Here is a 19,794-nt window from a genome sequence, read left to right as displayed (position 1 = left end):
CGTAGCTTTGGTTTGGAGATTGCAACAGCAGTCTACATACTTTCAGAAATGGAATACAGACTAATAACCAGCACATCATTTGTCTTGACTCCATAGTGTGTGTTAATGGTAAAGAAGATTCAATCCCAAAATGTTGTGGTGGCCAATGCAAACCTTGTAGATTAAAGACTTGCTGTGGTGCATTAAACTAAACAACACTGGTATAATGGTGAATCATGCTCATGGTCATGTCATGTCTCTTCTCAAATGTGCCTTCTTTAAAACTCTCCTAAAGCAGTTTGCCATTTGAGATTCTAGTAATCTCTGTTAAATTAGTAGCTCTTAAGCAGAGTTGCGTTATATGTTTACTTACAGGCCCAGTCGAATGTTTGGACACACCTACCAGAATGTTTTTAATAGTAATAAGCATGATCCTTATTATTAATATCCCTTTAAGTTTGCTTCTCTAGCAAACATAATTTAGCAAAGGTGTTGGTCTATATATGAACTCGTTTTTAAAACACACAGCCAATTTTAGATGCACCTCAGCAAATAGTTTTCTTTCAGATCTTTAGTTCCTCACCCTTCAGATGCTCCGCATGTGTGAGAATGTGTTCAGGACTGATGGAGATGCATGACGGGGGTCTGCTTCATGAAGCTGGTTAACAGAACAGCAAAAGTGTGCAAACAGGACGGTTACTTCAAAGATTCTCAAATCTAAGAGAGCCAGTGTTTACCAGAATAGTCACGTTTTTTATTGATTTGACACCTTCCCTGTATATATATTTTTTATTTAGTAAATGGTAATAATACACAAAACGTATTGGTTTGTCCAAATGTTTGAGCGGTACTGTCAGTTAGATGATCACTGTTTTGGTGTGTGTTCTTAGAAATGCTATGCTGAACTCAGCAGCAGGTGTGTGCTCACTTACAGAGCTGCTAAATATGTCTTGTGTTGTAGCAGCTTGAAAATGAGACGGAGACTGATCACACACTCAACACCTGTGTGCTGCGTGCTCACACACTCCACCTGCGTGCTACGTGCTCACACACACTCCACCTGGCAAGTACATACACGGAGAGGCTCAGGGAACAACTCCACCCACTGCTGTTGTAGAATTTACTTAGTTTAATTGCTGGAGGCAAATCTGTTGTTGACAAGGAAATCAAATTAGAAGTTGTTAAGGTCAGAATAATTATTACTTCATGATAAAGAAACAATGATGTGCTGTCCAAAACCAGGACGGAGACACACTGCAGTTCACAGGCACAGCGCTGGGACCCAACTGAACCGGGGAAAACACTCGGACCGGCTCCTTCACAGCAGTGATGAAACTGGGCGTGGTCTCTGCGCATCACTGCGAGATTGACCTCGAGGTCCCTGTCGAGGAAACGAGGCAAATCTCCCCACTTCTGTACCCAGTCCTTCCCACACACACACACACACACACACACACACACACACACACACACACACACACACACACACACACACACCAGTATCCTCAGTTAAACCTGGGCTTTTGTTTGTCTTTTGTTGCACATGGTGTTTGTTTTGCTTTGGCGCCAAACCTCCCTCAGGCGATGTGTGTTGTGCCTCGTTTAACACCCCACCTGGGGGATTATGTTACGACGTGGTGCCTTTTAGAGGCGCTTTCCGTTTTGGCTGTCGTCACTTTGGATTGCTGCTCCTCGGGTGCAGTCCGACACTCGGCTGGGTCTTCGTTTGATTCATTAAACTCTTCAGCTGGAGACTTCTGTTTGCTTCCTTTCTGATCCTGCATGTTCTACGCCCATCACATTAGGGAGATTATGGTCGTTTACACTAATATTTATCTAATATCAAACTGTATGTGTTGTTGACTTAAAGCAGAGAATTTGCATAACTCAAATTAGCGTGGAAGCTGTCTGCCGGCATGGTGTTGGGGCTGCTGTGTTTGCGTGGTGCCGGCATGGTGTTGGGGCTGCTGTGTTTGCGTGGTGCCGGCATGGTGTTGGGGCTGCTGTGTTTGCGTGGTGCCGGCATGGTGTTGGGGCTGCTGTGTTTGCGTGGTGCCGGCATGGTGTTGGGGCTGCTGTGTTTGCGTGGTGCCGGCATGGTGTTGGGGCTGCTGTGTTTGCGTGGTGCCGGCATGGTGTTGGGGCTGCTGTGTTTGCGTGGTGCCGGCATGGTGTTGGGGCTGCTGTGTTTGCGTGGTGCCGGCATGGTGTTGGGGCTGCTGTGTTTGCGTGGTGCCGGCATGGTGTTGGGGCTGCTGTGTTTGCGTGGGGAGGGCCCCTGTTCTACATGGGCTGGCGGCTCGTTAGGTGTCTGGGGACCGCGTGAGCGTCGGATCTGGGGCAGAGATGGGCCGCTTCCGGCTGGTGTTCTGCAGGCCAGAGAGGCCACGTTGTACTGGACTCTCAAGAACTGGAACGTCCGTGGTCTTTTAAAAGGCGGCCATAAGGGTGACCTTGTGTCTTCAGGTGGAAGAGACGTGCCTGTCGGAGAGATGAGTCCAACCACTCCATCAAACAGCACCAGCACAGGTGCCGCGCCACACAAACGCTCTTGATGAATGGCAGTGAATGAAGAACACATTGAACCAAGAGAGAAGAAAATTAGATGAAATTGTTTTTTTTTTTTTTGCTTCTTGGGTATCTCGGCTAGCGTTTTACTTTCTTCTGTCCTCACTGTTACGTTCTTGGAAGGCCCCCATGGATGTGCTTTAGGAATCCTCACTTATGACTCACACTAAACTACCAGACTAGACCTGCAGCTGTCTCCAGCCATCACTTCACATGTTTTCAGACACCTCCCTGACAGGGGTAGAGAACATTGAACACCACTCAGGTCAGAGGTCACCGTCCTTGTTCAAACCAACACAGGAAAGATTGGTGGTGCAGACCTATTATAGCTCTCCCGTCCGGTCCCATCAAATCACATGGCTGGCAGTTCTCGCTCATACTGGGCACGTTGGGGTGGTAGGGGCAGTTTGACAAACCCATGTGCCCCAGCACTACAGCAGCCCCTCCAATCATCGCTGTAAACCCTCCAGGACGTTTTCAGGTCTTTTTACGATCATGCGCGTTACTTCCTGTTTATGGTAAGCGTTCACATCAGAAATGATAATGCCTTCAGAGTTGTAAACATTCCCCAGAGGCAGGACCATGCAGATATTGGTCATATGTTTTTGCCTTTGATCCAATCCTGATAGGTTTACCAAACTCACCATACTTAAAATACTGCTAGCAAACTCCTGGGCATTTCAATATCCTGATTAGTGATCTGCACTTTAACCCAAGACAGTTAAACAGTCCTCATTATAGCCTGTCAGTGTCTGTGTGCAAGTTAATAAAAGTCAGAAACAAGAGGCAAATTTTTTCTCATACTTACTAACACTTACTAACACTTACTAACACTCTTGTCCTTTTGGTTTTAATTAACAGTTCATGTTGACGGGTAACAGCAGAATTTCTCTCTGGTACAGTTAATGAACCTGAACAGATGTCTGTGCTCCCTGCCCTGTACACGTTTACGTCTTGACCCCAACTGTCTTGGCATTTGAAGCAAACGGATTGGCTGTGGTTCAGATGCGCTACCCGTCTGGCCACGTTTTCATCATGACTAGGTCAGGAAAGGAAGAATTTGGCAGAATAAAGGACAGAATCTTTGGGTAAAGTATCATCAAAAACCGTAGGACCTGCTAACCTTGGTTTCCTGATGAATGAGTAAGAGATGCGAGTGAGTGTGTGAAAAATCTCCCTGCACCGTCTTTTCATCAGGGTGTGTGTGTGTGTGTGTGTGTGTGTGTGATTTTGGTCACAAAGCAGCAGCAAAGGAGGTGCAGTATGCCTTCCTTTGATCTCACTCTTGCCTTGTTTATTCTGGTCTGGGTTAATGTGGGGAACTTCTCGGAAAGGCAGCAAGTAATTGCAGAGTGCCCACCAATGTGAATGCCAGTGTTCACGCCAGTGTTCACACCGGTGTTCACGCCAGTGTACCCTGCCAGCCACAAGCAACAGGCTTAGTTAACAAAGCCCACGATATGCCAGACAGCATCAGTCTGTGTACTAAGAAACATGAACCTAGTTCAGCTATTTCAGAAGTGTGCATACGTTTCTTTGTGGCGAAGTGATCCTTTAGAGTGATTTGCTTCCTCTAAATAAAAATTTGTATTTTTTTTCCCAGGTTTTAATTTATTTAATTTTTTCCTCAGGCTTAAACCCTAACCCTAACTCAGGCACAAACTTTTAAATAAATGCAGTAGTTTCTTGCAGTGGTGGCATCCGGTAGATAAGTGAACACCACACAAGCTTTGGTTTAACATGACTTCTGTCACACTGCCATTTCCAAACGGTCTTTTCATATCGGTTGGAAGTGACTGGCAGTTGGTCCTTCTGCTCCTCACTGGTTGTCCATGTCTGTGTAGCCGCCCTGTCTACAGGACCACGGACGATAACGCTGCCTTTCTGCATCGGCAGGAAACATCATGACTTACGTGACACTTTCACTTTGCCGACAAGCCACCGATTTTTGTCTTTGGTCGTTGGCCCGTGGCAAGATCATTTTACAGAGAAGTGAAGAAATGACATTAGACATTTCAAACTAATGCAAATGTTTTTTTCCAAAGCTATCAGTGTAGCTCTGTAGAGCACTTCATGTGAAATGGTGTATGCATTATATCTCAAACCAAATGTGTTAGAACCTCTGTGCCCACCTTTTTTATTAAGCCTTTTTTTATTAAACCTTTAAAAAGAACACTCTTATTTTTTTGCCACTTTTGTACTTTTTTATGTAGTTTTGTCTCTTTCCCCCTTGGCCCTTCCCTCTCCCCTCTTGCCCCTCCCCTCTCCCCTCTTGCTCCTCCCCTCTCCCCTCTTGCTCCTCCCCTCTCCCCTCTTGCTCCTCCCCTCTCCCCCTTGCTCCTCCCCTCTCTGCATGGCTGCCCATCAGCTGACTGACGGCTGTTTGTTATGTCAGACTGCCCACTGGAGTCTCACTGTGGGGAGTTGACAGGAAACCCACCAATGAGAATCTCACGGTTCCTATAGAAACCACAGGCATAAGCTGCTAATTTAGACGAAAGGTCTTTCAGATACGATGCTCAACAAACTTATGGTTGTGAACTGCCTCTTCCCGTTTTCTGTTTACGAAGACATGTTGTGATGGTGACTGTGGCTAACAGCTGGGTGTTTGCGTACATCCACTCTGTGAGTTTACTGTGACCTCATTTTTACAATATTCTGTCTCTCTACTCTTCCTTCACAATACTCCAGTGTTGCCATACCCTTCCTTCACATGTTTCCATAGTACATTCAAAGGCCCTGATGGTTTCCTTTCGAGTTAAATCATTGTATTCTTGCCTTGTGGCAGCCAACACATCCTGTTCTCCCGTTTTATGATACTTGTGCACAGCAGCCTTTCACAAACATTCGTTCTTGATATCACACTCATCACATCACTCCTGCGTTGGCACTTTCAGCGTCCCTGCTGTGCCCATTAGGTGGTGGTAGGTGGGGCCAGAGCCTGATGGAGCTGGGCGTGTCCTATCTGAACTTTAGATTACCCTTACTTGCAGAGGAAGCTGGAGATGCTCCTGACACGGGCCCGGCAGCGTGCTCTACTGAGCACACCATGTGTGCATGTGGCCCTCTCGGGTATGGTTACGCCCTGCTAGGCCTCGCTGGTGCAGACATGCTTATCAGGGTGCTTGTCCCTAACCCCTAACCCCTAACCCCTAACCCCTAACCCCTAACCTTGGTGTGTCCTGGCAGTGCAGTCCTGGCATCTCGCTGGTTGCTGGTTCTGCTCTTCCCTTCACCACTGTTTTTGTTTTCTTTTCCTTAGCTTACAGTGGTTTAATCTGCCCCTCAGGTCTAAATCTCGAAGCTTCATATCCTGTCAGAGTTGCGCTCCCACCCGTGGGTCGCCTCCCGCGCTTGTCCCAAAGCACGTTCCCTCCTCCCTGAGAGGACAAGCACGGCGGTTCAGCGCCGAGCCGTAAATCAGTCTGTGGTGCGTCACCGCTGTGTAAGAATACCGCTCGGTGAGACGGCCGCTCCGGAAGGTAGCGAGGAGACAAACCGTCTGGATAATTAGGGCTAAAGTGCTATGGCCTGCTCTCCCCTAGCATGGAGGCCTGTCCTCGTGCAGGGGTGAAGAGCCAGAGGTCACACAGAGGTCATCGCAAACCCGCTTCCCTGTGTCTGTTAGGGAATCTTGGGTTTGCGGGATTTATGGGTTCACGGCACTCGGTAGCATCTTTTGAAAAGAGCGCTTTCCGTTTTATTTAGACGTCTCGCGTTCCGTGCTGCTGGAGTGGAGGAGGAGGAGGAGGAGGAGAGCAACTCCCTTCTTCACTGTTGCATGTCTTCACACAGTCTGCAGATCTCTACAAACACAACAGTTTCATTCATAGAGTCTCAGCAAAAGAGGGAAGCCATTTTTAAATGGGCTAAGGGACACCTGCTGTATAAATACATTAGAAAGCAGGTGTCCGGGTGATATTGCGTTCATTCCTGAGCTGTTCCCAGATCAGTTCTGGTACTTTGGCCATACTCCGCATCCACACGAACCCAGCAGTTAGTCTCGTTTACCGCGGTCTTGGTAAATACTTGTGTAGATTCTGCACTAAATCACATTTTCAAGAAGATTTAGACTTTGGAGGAGAAAAAAAAACTCAAACCAACCATAATAAACATAATGCACTGAGCCTGCTCAGAGTCCTTCCACACAATTTTCCAGACAGATTTTAGGATTCCAGATGCTTCCTAAGTTGCATATTTTTCTAGAATGTTCCTACTTCATCCGAATAGAGGTTATGTCTAACCTTACATGCAGATTTGTGTACATCAAAACATTCTATTGTTTTTTTTTTTTTATCCTACATAACATGTACATGTTGTAGTGCAAACACACTCTTGTTTCCAAATTAGACACTTGTTGAGTGTACTTAGCCGAAGGAAAAAACAAAACACTGAACAAGTTGTCTGAAATGTGTACGCAAGCAGTTTTTTGCTCTGTGGGAAGGTGGGTGATGTGGGCTTCCTGACTCTCCTCAGTCTCTTGAATCAAAGCCTTAACAACAACCATGTTCTGATTACCAATTATACCTCTCATGGCCCCCTCAAATGACTTTAATTGCTGATTAGAGTTCAGGGCTCACGAAGCAGCCACTTGTGCATAATGGCTCAATAAAGAGGAAGGCTAATGTGACCCATTAAGCAGGAGTTCCTGCTGTTTCTCTTCATGAGCAGGACGGCGCCGAACAAGCCCCCCTAGCCGCGGCAAATCGAGCCGCTCACATTCACGGCACGGGCCTGTCCTTACCGCCCCGGCGACCCACAGGGCCAAGCCCGCCGACCTCTGACCCCCATCCCTGCTCGGCAGGCTCAGGATATTACGCTCACTCAAGTGTACTAGTGATCTCAAGAGTACTGTTCGTTACCAGTCCATCATTTAATTACTTCTTGTCTCTGTCCTCAGCTATTTGCTTTGAAGGAGGTTTTTTTTTTTAACAAGTCACCCTCCGTGACGGTCATGGAGATTTTCGTTAAACTGTACATGCGTCTTAACCAGACTCTTCGGGGGCCTTAAATGAAAAGATCGGTCGTTCTGGTATGCTGGTCTCATCTTAAAGACACGGTAGTTGCAGACGTGTACAGTGTGTTCGGCCGTCTGGAGTACTGTAGATGACTTTCATATTGCTCCTAGAACACTTTGCTTCGTCTGTGTACCACCATTGACTCGAGCAGCACAAGTACTATAGGTACGTTTGACCGTGTTTATTTGACACACGTCTTAGTCACAGCAGACAGCTCCAAACACCTCATTATATGTTCCAAATTCAATGCACAGTGCAATGTCCAAAAAAAAAATATTAAAGGTTGGTTATTGTGAAGACCAAATATTTCTGGGACTACAGTGATGACCTGTTATGTCAGATTCATTTTTTAAATGTTTATTTAAATTCAGAATAGCATAATCAGCAGTACATGAAGCAGCAGGATAATTTATGGTGTGTGTGTGTGTGTGTGTACGTGTGGGTGTACGTGTGTGTGTGTGTATGTGTGTACGTGCATGCCAGCCTGGCTGTGTCCATTTCTGATCTAGCATGTCTCCGTTTTATTGGCAGTAATATGATCTTGAGTTCTTATCTCCATTACACTCATCGCCATTTAAACAGCACTGCCACGTTTTTTCAAACATCCATAAACATGTCAAAGTTTCTCCCTGTCTGTAAAGAAGCGGAGAGTGTCCTCTTCAAACCTCCACCCACCACCTCCTTCCTGTAGCCGCACAGCCAGAGCAAGAGTCAAGCTGTTGTTGGACCTAGCAGCGGATCAACTGAGTAAAACACACAGTTGCTGAGGTCTTCACCTAAACACTCTGCTGCGTACGACACACGGCCGTCTGAGGGGCAAGGGGCTGTGTGCCTGCTCTCTGGGCCTGAGACACATGTGCTGTGCTGAAGGTCCAGACCAACCATTCCTTTTAGGAACATGCTGCATTTTGAAAAACTCACACACACCTTCTTTTTTTGCTTTTGACCTTGTTTTCTTTGGCCATTGCATGGGCGTTTGTACTTGTTTAATATCCTGAGGTCTTTGGGAAATGTGGTGATGTGGCCGGCCAAGCTAAAAATGTTGGACAGTCAAAATCTTAAATATTAACAAACGGAGATTCAAAGTTTTTCTCTGACTTGCGGTGAGACGTGAAGGAGACGTTGCACTGTAGTTGCAGCTCATGTTAAACAACCTGCACATGGGACATTCACAACATTTTCCATGTCAGGTCATAGCAGGTCCAGGACCCAAGGTCAAGCTCAGTGTCACCAATGGAAGAGCTGTCAATCACAATAGAGTCCTCCCCCAACCTCAGTGAATCATGGACAAACATTTCTCACTTGTCTTCCCTCTGACATAAAAATCCCATTTAAAAAAACCTCATCTTTGAGACCCATGCCTGGATCTTAACGTCATGAATCTAGCATTGGACCACAACTAAACAAGAACCATATTACAACAAATTGAGAAAGAGGAGTTTGAGAGTGAACAAAGGACAAAAAGAGGTGAAAATTGAGCACAGGATTCTTTCCTTTCTCTCGCTCTCTTTCTTTTTGTCTTTCTCTCTTTGGGAACACCTAAGAGAACACAAGCAGCCGTACTGGGGAGGTTGTGAGGTTATTACATAATCCGTTTACACCAAGAACTCCTTTTCTTCAGGGAATCTTTCATGTCGAGCCCCCAGCCTGAGAGATTTGGTCCTGTGCAAAGCAGCGGTGTAATTTATGGACACACATTCACTCTACTGGGGTTTTATTTAGCCATCCCAAGACCAGGGTTAATTAATTTGGTCAGCAGACTTTGATAAACTGCAAAAATGACATAAATTAGGCTGTAATAAAAAGCAAATACAAGGTCTACAAAAAGAGGAATGAGGAGAGAACGCAGCAAATTCAGTTTCGGACAAGCTGCATCGAAGACTTAACACAGCACCAAATTCCTGTTGTCTTGTAAAAAGGCCTTAATTTATAAAGCACACATCTGGCTTGGTGCTTAGAAGGACATGGTGAGATGATCCGATCCAGAGTACAGGCAGGGCAGGATCTCATTTGGTGAGATCCTGCCTGGAACACATGTTGGATCCCAGTCCACGCTTTGCACTGGACTTTCGAACTCTAAATTTGGCTTGTTTGCGTTCTCCTGGCTGGACAAACACCCTGTTCCACTAGACAAACACCCTGTTTGAACACAGAACTTACATTTTCATTCTCAGTAAACACCTGCTTACCACAGATTAGGTAATGTTGTGTAACCAAATTGTTGCAATTATATGTATTTATCTTCTAGGGACACTATGGTTAGAATGTTATCCCTTCCACACACGCAGTCACATGCATTTACACAGGCAAGCATTTTATAAAGACATGGGGTCTGTTTTGGTTGTCCTGCCAAAATTTTTTAAAATACAAAAATTAGTCATCAAACAATGTATTTACGTTCTCGGGTTACATGAGGACCTGTGCACTCCTGTTTGAACACTGGGGTTATTTTTTCATCTGTCCATCATGGTGTGTTTTTAGATGCCGAGCTGATTGGATGACTGCTGTTTTGGGGAATGTGTTTGGAGTGATACTGTGATGTGGAAAGTGTTCTGCTCTTTTGAAGTGTCTGAAAGTCGAATGGGGTGCGTTTTTCAGGTGCTTGACCTTTGACTCTCCGTGGTCTTTCTGAACTGTGCAGGTGACTACCCTCCACCACCCCCACCCCTAGTGGACACGAGTGGTTTGACCTCCGCCACACCCTTTCCTCCACCTCCACCAGTGGATGACTTCGGCTTTCAGGTGAGACTGCAGTGTGCAAACACACACACACACACACACACACACACACACACACACACACACACACACCCTCAGGCAACTCCTTTGTAAATCCTCCTGTCTGTCACATTTGTTCAAACATGTTTCTGGCAGAGCTTTACCTGGTTTGAGACCCTGTGCCTTATGACCTACGTTTCAAGGTAGTGAGGCTATAGGGAAGACTGACCCCTGTTGGCCGGCCCAGTCACTGCCCCCAGTGGAAATGCTCCCTCAGAGACAAACGGCCTTCATAAGTCGGCATCGCTCAGCTGTTTTCCCATACTTGGATTTCCTTATTGTAGACATTTTTCTTGTAAATTTTGGAATGCTAAATGCAGCTGTTTACCTCACCACCGAGAGTGTCCTGTACGGTCCTGTCATTGTGTATCACCGTTTGTGTTTTATCCTGAAATACAGCCGCTTCCCTGGAACACAGCCGCTTCCCAAGTGATCTGTGTGTGTGTGTGTGTGTGTGTGTGTGTGTGTGTGTGTGTGTGTGTGTGTGTGTGGGGCCACTGCTGCTCCGTCACCTGGAATGACCCAGCAGGACAGACCCACCTCGCTCACCTGTTTTCCCAGCCACTGAACAGTTTGGCGTCCTCCGGGAGGGGGACTACAGTAATGACCTCTGACTGGCTCCTCCCACCCACATGGGCGGAGTCTTTGAATGCGTCGGTCAGGCATTGACTCTCACGTGAGACTCTCTCACGTGAGATTGATCGAGCTGTTGTGAGTGAAGGTTGTTTTGTCATCTCTACAGCCTGAAGGAGGGCCTGGTCACTTACACAGAGAGATTAGCCACATTTTCGGAGATGTGGCTTAACCGGTAGCTGTGACTCATTGTGCCAAGTCAGTGCAGTAATAGTCCCTGGAGTCCAGAACAGGGCATGTCTCCAGTGTCCCTGGAGTTGTCCATCACACCCTTCCCTAAGGGCAGCAGCTCTTCTCAACAAACACTTAGTGTACATGTGGTGTTCCAGCTGCACGTGTGCGTGTGCGTGCACGTTGTTGCGAAACATCTCCGCTCTCCCGCCAGCCCGACGATTGGCGACAGCCTTCATGAATGGGAAGATGTGGGTGGCTGGGTGGGGTGTGGGTTTAGGAACAGGGATGTTAAATTATTTCTGTGCTGAAGCAGAACTAAGAAGAGGAAGAGAGCATATTTTGCTCTGTGAACGTGGCAGTCTAGACTGGACCACAGCCGCGTCCCCTCTTTGTTCCAGCCCGGTGCAGTTGGATGTCCTGGGATGTATATGCGCAGTTTCTCCATGGGGGCTCCTCGAGGAGACCCGCCCCCCTTTACCTCTCAGCTCCGCCCCCCAGACACACTACCCGTTTTCCTCTTTCAAGCCTCTGCCTGAATTTTTTGTCTCTCTTGCTTGAACGGGGATAATTTCTTTAGCGTGTTAATTTTTGTACTCAGCGGAGGTCGTGAGCGCGTGTGCTGGACACAGGGGAGTATTCTGTGTGCCCACGCCCCCGTCTGTTCTACCACTGTGCTGTTAAATGACCCATAAATTGTTCTTTATTGACCTGTTAGTGGAGTAAGCATGAATCGTAGACACATGTTCCTCCGTTTCCATAGGAACATGCCCTTGTGTTCGAGCGTTTTCCCCTTATATTTCTTAACCGGTGTCCAAAGTGTAGATCCAGTCTTAACAGTCTGTACGTTTCTGTCATTAGGAGTAATAGCACACAACCAATTCACTCTGTCTTGATATGTGCAGAGACCCTTGGGTTTTGTAGTCTGGGATTCATATACTTATCTCTGTTGGGGCAGTTCGCATATTAGTAGTGTTAGTAACCAATATGCTAAACTAAGTTTGTACTTGGTTCAGTTAAGGTGCCATGATTGTTTGCCCTCCTACACACATGTAATCAAGGCCAGGGGGGCAGTAGTGGGTTGTGACTCCACAACGTGTCAGATGTGCTGGGATGCACAGTTCAAAGTGCAATAGGCAGCACCCCGATATGGCCAGAGTCCCCTCTCCTCTCCTCTCCTCTCCTCTCCCCTCTCCTCCCCTGCCCTCTCTTCTCCAACTCCTTTCCTCTCCTCTTCTCTCTCCTCCTGTGTCACCTCCTCTCCTCGCCTCTCCATCGCTGTCCTCCTCCTCTGTTCTCCACTCCTCCCTACAGGGTTTAATGTAGTTTCATGTTCTAAAAATACAGACACGTCACTACTGCTGTGAGAAATTCCCAGGAAGTTTGTGGCTCAGCTGTATGTGGTGTTCTCCACCACCTCCTGTTTTTTCATGCTGGTTTTGTGTGTGTGTGTGTGTGTGTGTGTGTGTTTAAGAGTCTATTAAGTTTCCTCAGGAATCTGCAGTAGCTACAGCACATATCTGCCCCCCCCCTTTCTATTTGGTTTCTCCCCAGCTATCTTGAGATTTGATGCTGAGTGCCAAGTGCCTTTTCTCTGAGACCTGTCCAAGAGCACGGACACGGAGGGGGGAGGCGCGCAGGGCTCTGTGCATGCTCGCCATCCCATTGGATCGGGCCTTCTCCCTCCTCCTTGTGTACACATTATTCTGAGTAGGTCCCAGAGTGGGGACCTCGTCTGAGAAGGTCGGAGAAGACCTCCTATTTCAGCAAAGACCACCTAGGCCTGAGGAATGACCCTCTGCTAGCACAGATTGCACCGTGTAACGTTTTCCAGTTTACCAAATTTTGACGAGGAAAGAGAAGACTGTTGGCACACGGCACCTTTCTTCATCACTTGTCCCTCGTTTCTCCCAGCTCAGGAGACAAGCAGAGGACAAGGGCCGGCAACCAGTCAACATGTCCACTGCTCTTCCACACTCTCTGGTTTCAATTCAAACTTAAGAAGCGTTGAGAAGGCCTGATGACTTTAGACTTTACCTCCTATTACCATTGTGTCGTTGTCATAAGTCCCGCCCCCTGCTGTGCCCCTCCCCTCATCACATTACAGCCTTTTACTTCCCTCCACCAATGGGGCAAAGGGTGTGAGCCCTATGCAAATGAGGTTTAGCCTTAATTGTTTCTTCTAACAATAACTCGTATGGTACCTTCAGCATCGACCTAAAATAAATTTGAATTAATGCATTTTTACGTTTGGTTAATACCTTTGTCCAGATTGACTTACAGACGTGATGCATTTACATTTCACCATTTGACAAACACTCTTCTCCAGAGTGTTATAAGGACACACTCGCTGGGGATTGAACACATGACCTTGGTGTTACTAGGACAATGCTCACCCTGCTCTGGACTGGCAACGTTGTTCATAATCTGTCTCATTCCATGTCAGGCCGAGTGACTAAAGCCAGGCATGTGTTGCCGTTCTTCACCTCTGATCTTTGTTCTGTCCTTTGGCTTCTTTTGTCTTTCTCTGATGAAATGTAACCTCTTGTTTCCAGTAGCCTTGACTGCAGATTAGCCAGACATTAGCCAGACTTGGTAACCAGATTTAGTTCAAATACATTTTAATCTCACAAAACTGGGAGTAAACCCAAGAGGAGACTGAGCAGATAGGGTTAGGGTTTGGAAACGAGACGACAGTTGCCTGGGGGGCCCGAGAGTGAAATGGAAAGGCATTTTTTTTCCTTTAAATTTTACTGTTTTTTTTTTCTTTTTGTTTTTTTCCCCCAGACAAGCCCTTTGTAAAATATTTCTGTAGTTCAGGTTGAGAGACCATGTCCAGGGTTAAGGTGCAGATCTTGTCCACACATGTCAGACTGTATCCTAATGCAGCCTGAGGCAGGACATGTTCTGTCTGATGAGGACAACGTTGCAAACATTGTGATGTTCCCAGAAACCCTTCCACCCACGTGCCTCACTTACAATCTCACATGTGAACACTGGTGCTCGGTTCTAAAAGGCTGTGATGGTTCTAAGCTTGTGTGTGTGTGTGTGTGTGTGTGTGTGTGTGTGTGTGTGTGTGTGTGTGTGTGTGTGTGACAGATTAAGGGGCCAGAGAAAACCCTGGAAGAGAGGCGTTCCAGCCTTGATGCTGAGATTGACTCTTTGACCAGTATCCTGGCGGATCTGGAGAGCAGTTCCCCATACAAGACCCGCACACTGCAGGTGAGGCACTCCCCACACCGTATCTGTCTCACCACATGCAACACACACTCCCTGCAGGTGAGACACTCCCCACACCGTATCTGTCTCCCCACATACAAGACCCGCTCCCTGCAGGTGAGACACTCCCCACTCTCATCAGTAAACCTGCGTAACATAGAGCCCTATAGCTACTGGTGAGCTGGTAAATCCATCCTAACATAATGGTGAAGGTTTGTAATTCAGCATGTGAATCTTGAATCTCCCATTCATCATAGTTCCCAGTCGTGTCTGACACCAAACCCCTGCTGTAAAGTATGGCAGCCCAACCCAAAATAAAGCATCACCCAGTCAGCCAGTTGATCAGCCAGTAAATACGCCCAAATTGTGCATCATTCAGGTCACAAACACAATAAATATAAAGATACAAAGCAATGCATATTTTCTAAGTGTACCAGTCATTTCTCATTTTTGGAAAGTGTTATGAGTCTAAAATTATAATGACCCATATCATTAATAGATGTTAAATGAAGTTAAGTGCAGACTGCTCAAGCTGAAGCCCGGGGCACTTTGCTAAATAGTTTGACACAATAAATGTAGGCCATTGCATTTAGAGTCAATGGTACTGCATTTGGAACAAGCAGGTTCCACCTGTTAGAAGATTCTTGTGAAAGGAATGAGCTATCTGTGAAATGAGCTACGCCTGTTTTCTATTTCCTGAAGCATACAACCTGTTCTTATTTGTGTCTCTCTTCACATCTTTTTTTAATTAGCTATTCTCTAGAGGTCTCAAAAATATAAACCAGACATTGTGTCTGCAGACTACACACTCATTTATGATCAGTACCAAAGTCCTCAGTGCTCCTGAAGTCAGTGAAGCAAGAAAGTCATATCTCCTGCGTTCCAGATCTTTTTCGTCTTGAGAGCCAGACATTTCACCACCGGTTGCTCTGAAGCTGACACCACATACCTTAATAACTTGCCTATAAAAATCCATAGTGTTCAATTCAACCTACATTTTATTCACACATATTCTCTGGCAAGAACATGTATGTATTTTGTTCCTAACCAATTCCCAAGCCAGTGTTTCAAACATGGTGCATGATTTGCCCAGCCTGTAAGGCAGCGTGCATTTGCCCAGCCTGTAAGGCAGCGTGCATTTGCCCAGCCTGTAAGGCAGCGTGCATTTGCCCAGCCTGTAAGGCAGCGTGCATTTGCCCAGCCTGTAAGGCAGCGTGCATTTGCCCAGCCTGTAAGGCAGCGTGCATTTGCCTAGCCTGTAAGGCAGTGTGCATTTGCCTAGCCTGTAAGGGGCTATCCAGCACCACAAGTTTGAACTCCTTCTGGAGCAATGAGTAGTCAAAAATGTGGAGTTAGCAGCTGCTCATGTGTTCATATGTTCATGCGTCCATGTGTTCATATGTTCATGTGTCCATGTGTTCATATGTTCATGCGTCCATGTGTTCATATGTTCATGCGTCCATGTGTTCATATGTTCATACTTCCATGTGTTCATATGTTCACGCGTTCATGCATCCGTGTGTCATGTCATTCATGCGTTCATGTCTCATCCTAAAGGGAGAGCACAGTACTGTTAATATATGTCACTATATATGTCACACACACACACACACACACACACAGTTTCTCCAACTCACTGCCTACACGTACACACATTTTTGAAGAGGTTGTTCTGGCTCTAGCTTTTGAAATGCCAGATAAGTCATTGCTAAATAAAATATAAGTGCAGATCTCTATTTTAAAAAGAGTCCCTCGTAAGTGCTGGTACATACAGGAGGGATTCCAAAAGCTTTTATCAGTAGAGCTTGAATAATTTATGCACACCTGTAAGCGCCAGGGAACAAAATCACTGAGTTCTGGTAGGCATTGAGCCATCGGCAGCGTGTGTCCTGTCGGCAGGATCCTGCCAGGCATTACCAGTCGAGCAGGTGACAGGACAGCCATCCATCCAACACTGGGTCATATAGAGTCATATAGAGTGAATATCAGTTTGCTGGTGTTGTGGTGAATAAGATTCTTTAATAAGTTGTCAAGACCCATGGTAAAGATTTAATATTTGTTTTCGTTTGGTCACCAAGGCTTTGCCACTTGCTAAATATTTATGTATATATTATATACATATAATATATAATATATATTATATAATTTAGCAAAAGAAAGTTTTAGGCAGGTATGTCATGGGTGAAGAACCAGCAGATAAGAAAATAATAACATAAGCCAAAATAACATTATAATGACCGACAGCAGACACTAAACAGGACGGCTTAAATAAGGCTGAACCTAATTAGCTCAACGTGGTGTGACTACTGACATCTACCACACACCACCTGAAAGAGGCGTAGACTAAACTAAACAAGACAAGTGACAGTTAATCACAACACAACAAGTCCACACATTCACCACCGCAGGGAGGGGCAGGGAGGGGCTTTGAGGGGCAACACTGTAAGAATGCATTCAAAATACCGTCAATAGTTTGTTTTTGTCAACAAAATGCAAAGTGAATTAACAAAATCAAAATCTATAACTAAATCGATACACAGACACACAAACATACATACATACACCAGCCGCTGCTTATGACCAGTAAATTTTGTGCGACCTGGCACTTTTAAAGATTACTTTCTGTTTTTCTTTCTCTTCTCTCTTATATAGTGTTGTAGAATTGCTTGTGCCATATTTGATAGCTGACTCTGCTGTCACCAGCGCTGGAGATTCAGGCTTTGTTTGAGTAAGCAGAATGACGCTTATCCTCTGTTCCCAAGTCTCCACCAGGCTCCGCCCCCTGGTCAAGGGGCGGAGCTGTTGGGACAGTAACGTGGGTTTTGTCTGACACCAGCTCAGAGGCCATGAGCTGAGTTTGCTTTAGGGTTAAGTAACAAAATCCTGAAGCTGCCTCTGACACATTGGAGCAGTTCCATTTTCCTTTATTTTGTATTCTCCATGGCATAACCCCGGGAAATGAAATGTGATCATTATTATAAGTCCCTGTGGCTTCCTGCACACGCGACTCCATTCAAGAGGCAATTTGGAGGATGACACTACCAAGTCTTCACAGTCTTGAAGTGACATTGGATTGTCTCCTAGTTTGTGATGTTTAGTCAGATTTCTTTCTCTTATCGTTGTGTCTTGTTCTGTTGTTGACCTGGGAATTTAGGAATGTTTAGACTGGTTCATTTTAAGCGATTCTTTTTAAGCCTGTTTTAAACGCCACTTAATGGGGTGTAATAGCATCTCAAATATTCCAGCAAGAACATCATGAGAAGAACCTTCTAATGCGATACATTTTACCTGAGAAAGAAAAGAAAATTCATACTGTCCCTACCCATTGGTGCGAATAGCACAGTAGTTTTGTTTGTTAAGATTGTAACGGCTTTTTTCTGTTGAATGCAAAATGCAGTACATTTCTCACATACTTGTTATCGTGCTTGATTGTTGGGTATTTGTTGTTGTTGGGTATTTTTTGTTGTTGACATTATTTTCCAGTCAATGTCAAGAATTGCGTTCAAGTCTGATTCCATGTCAAAGAGAGGAGCCAGCCGTCCTTGAAAAGAGTGGTGTGTACTTATTTGTGGATGCAAATCATTCCACATATGAACTGGGACAATCAAAACTCCATCTCTTTAAAGGAGATGAATTAAACTGTTGTCGATGGAGCTTGTGAATGGGTCTTAAGTGTGGTGAAGTGTACCTCCCCCAGCCTCCTTTTGACAGCATTCTCACATTTGTCATTGTCTGATGTACATGCGGGATTCTGAGAGCATATATGGTCGTACTCCTGCTAATGTCTTAAGTCCCTCCGCCCCCACCGCTGGGCCCGTGGACGTAGAAGTAGAAGCTTTAGAAGTAGCTCCTGATGGTTAGCGTGGCTAGCGCTCCACAGAAGAATGTCTGTTACAGGAGAGTTTCCAAAGAGCTTTTGTAAGTGTCAGAAGGGAACGTTGGAGAAGGTCCCTCTGGCCCTCTGGGCAGTGGAGCTCTGAGACACTGAGACAGTTGAGGGACTAGCAGCTTCTCTGAAGTGTGTGCTAGCTCTGCTACATGGCCCAGGCCTCACCTACCACACTAACACACCTCTTCTTCCTCCTCTGCTTCCTCCTCAAAAAAGAACATGTCTTTTTTGAATTTTGATGATTTTTTTTTTGCTTGTCTTTTTTTTCCTTGCAGAAGGAGGGTAGAATGAGTTACCCTGATGTGGAGACGCAGTAAACCAGAGTGACTTCTGCACTCCTCCAACAGGGGACAATTTTAGCATGGGTCCTCAGGGCTAGTCGAAACCTTTAACAAACTGCCACAAAACAAACTTGTGAACGAGAGAGTTTGAGAGACAGCCTCTCTTGGACGCAAAGCTTTAATGACTAGCCTGAGTTTGGAAATCCCAAACGTAGCAAGACCACCATGACCTCCCTCAAGAGCCTGAAAATGTAATCAAGGCTAGTTATTCAGGCTGAAAATGCAGCGGCAACATTTGTGCATTTAATTAAGTGCAGCAGAGCTGAAACACGGCAGAGGGTTGTGCTAGGACACGCAGAGACGCCCGTGTTTGCCATCGCAAGAGTGGAGAGAAAAGCTGATAACGAATGTCTCTTCTTGTCCCTTTCACTCTGACATTGACAGTCCTAATAATAATAAAAGATTTTCTGCCAATACCAGATGTTAAGGTCTCACTAATCCCATTAGTCTTGACTGGAGCTCAGATGCTTAGCTGAATATCTTGTGTTTTGAGCTGCTTTGTTGGGCTTGTCAGAGAAACAGGTTGCCTTTTTCTGCACTAGACTAGAATGTCCAGCTGCTCTCCTGCGTGATCATGCTACAGGTCCGTCGGGACATTTGCCCTCTAACACACCTGCTCAAGCTGATAATGCACTGTTGAGTTGAAGCAGAGGTGTGCACTCAGGGAAGGCTGGGCCCAATCACAGCACCTCCTCCGACCACATCACCTTTATTAGGCTTAAGTATGTATGTATTAGGTTTATGCATTAGGTTTAGATTCATGCATTGGGTTTAGGTATTAGGTTTAGGTTTATGCATTAGGTATTAGGTTTAGGTATTAGGTATTAGGTTTAGGCTTATGCATTAGGTATTAGGTTTAGGTATTATGCGTTAGGTTTAGGTATTAGGTTTAGGTATTATGCATTAGGTTTAGGTATTAGGTTTAATTATAGGTGGCTTCTACAGCTGAAGCAAATGTCTGTGTGAGTTGTTTGGTTCTGGAGAATGATAGCAGTGCTTTTTGGGTTTTGTGCTGATGCTTTTTCATGTTCACAGATGCAGAAAGTGCATGAGTGTAACACAAAGGTCCGAGACATGCAGAGATGACCACGTTGACCTTTACCTCTTTGACCTTTACCTCTTTCACCTGGAGACCCCTGACCCTGAGGTCATCTGGCAACATGCAAGCAATTAGCAAATTAGTAAATGACTATAATTA

General features: G+C 45.7%; 1 protein-coding gene across 4 annotated transcripts in view; it reads left to right on the top strand.

Moving 5' to 3' along the window:
• Positions 1-19,794, top strand: part of lpp (LIM domain containing preferred translocation partner in lipoma) — a 162,657-nt gene that overhangs the window by 84,662 nt on the left and 58,201 nt on the right. For all 4 annotated transcript variants that reach the window (XM_077015103.1, XM_077015106.1, XM_077015105.1 and 1 more), the window contains 2 exons: positions 10,207-10,307; positions 14,247-14,369. In XM_077015103.1, the coding sequence (XP_076871218.1) occupies positions 10,207-10,307; positions 14,247-14,369 (224 nt within the window). The remainder of the gene's footprint in view (positions 1-10,206; positions 10,308-14,246; positions 14,370-19,794) is intronic.

This window comes from Brachyhypopomus gauderio, chromosome 8 (genome assembly GCF_052324685.1).
Source record: "Brachyhypopomus gauderio isolate BG-103 chromosome 8, BGAUD_0.2, whole genome shotgun sequence".
NCBI classification, from domain to species: domain Eukaryota; kingdom Metazoa; phylum Chordata; class Actinopteri; order Gymnotiformes; family Hypopomidae; genus Brachyhypopomus; species Brachyhypopomus gauderio.
The sequence above is the reverse complement of the archived record's forward strand: the minus strand, read 5'-3'. Positions and strand labels throughout refer to the sequence as shown.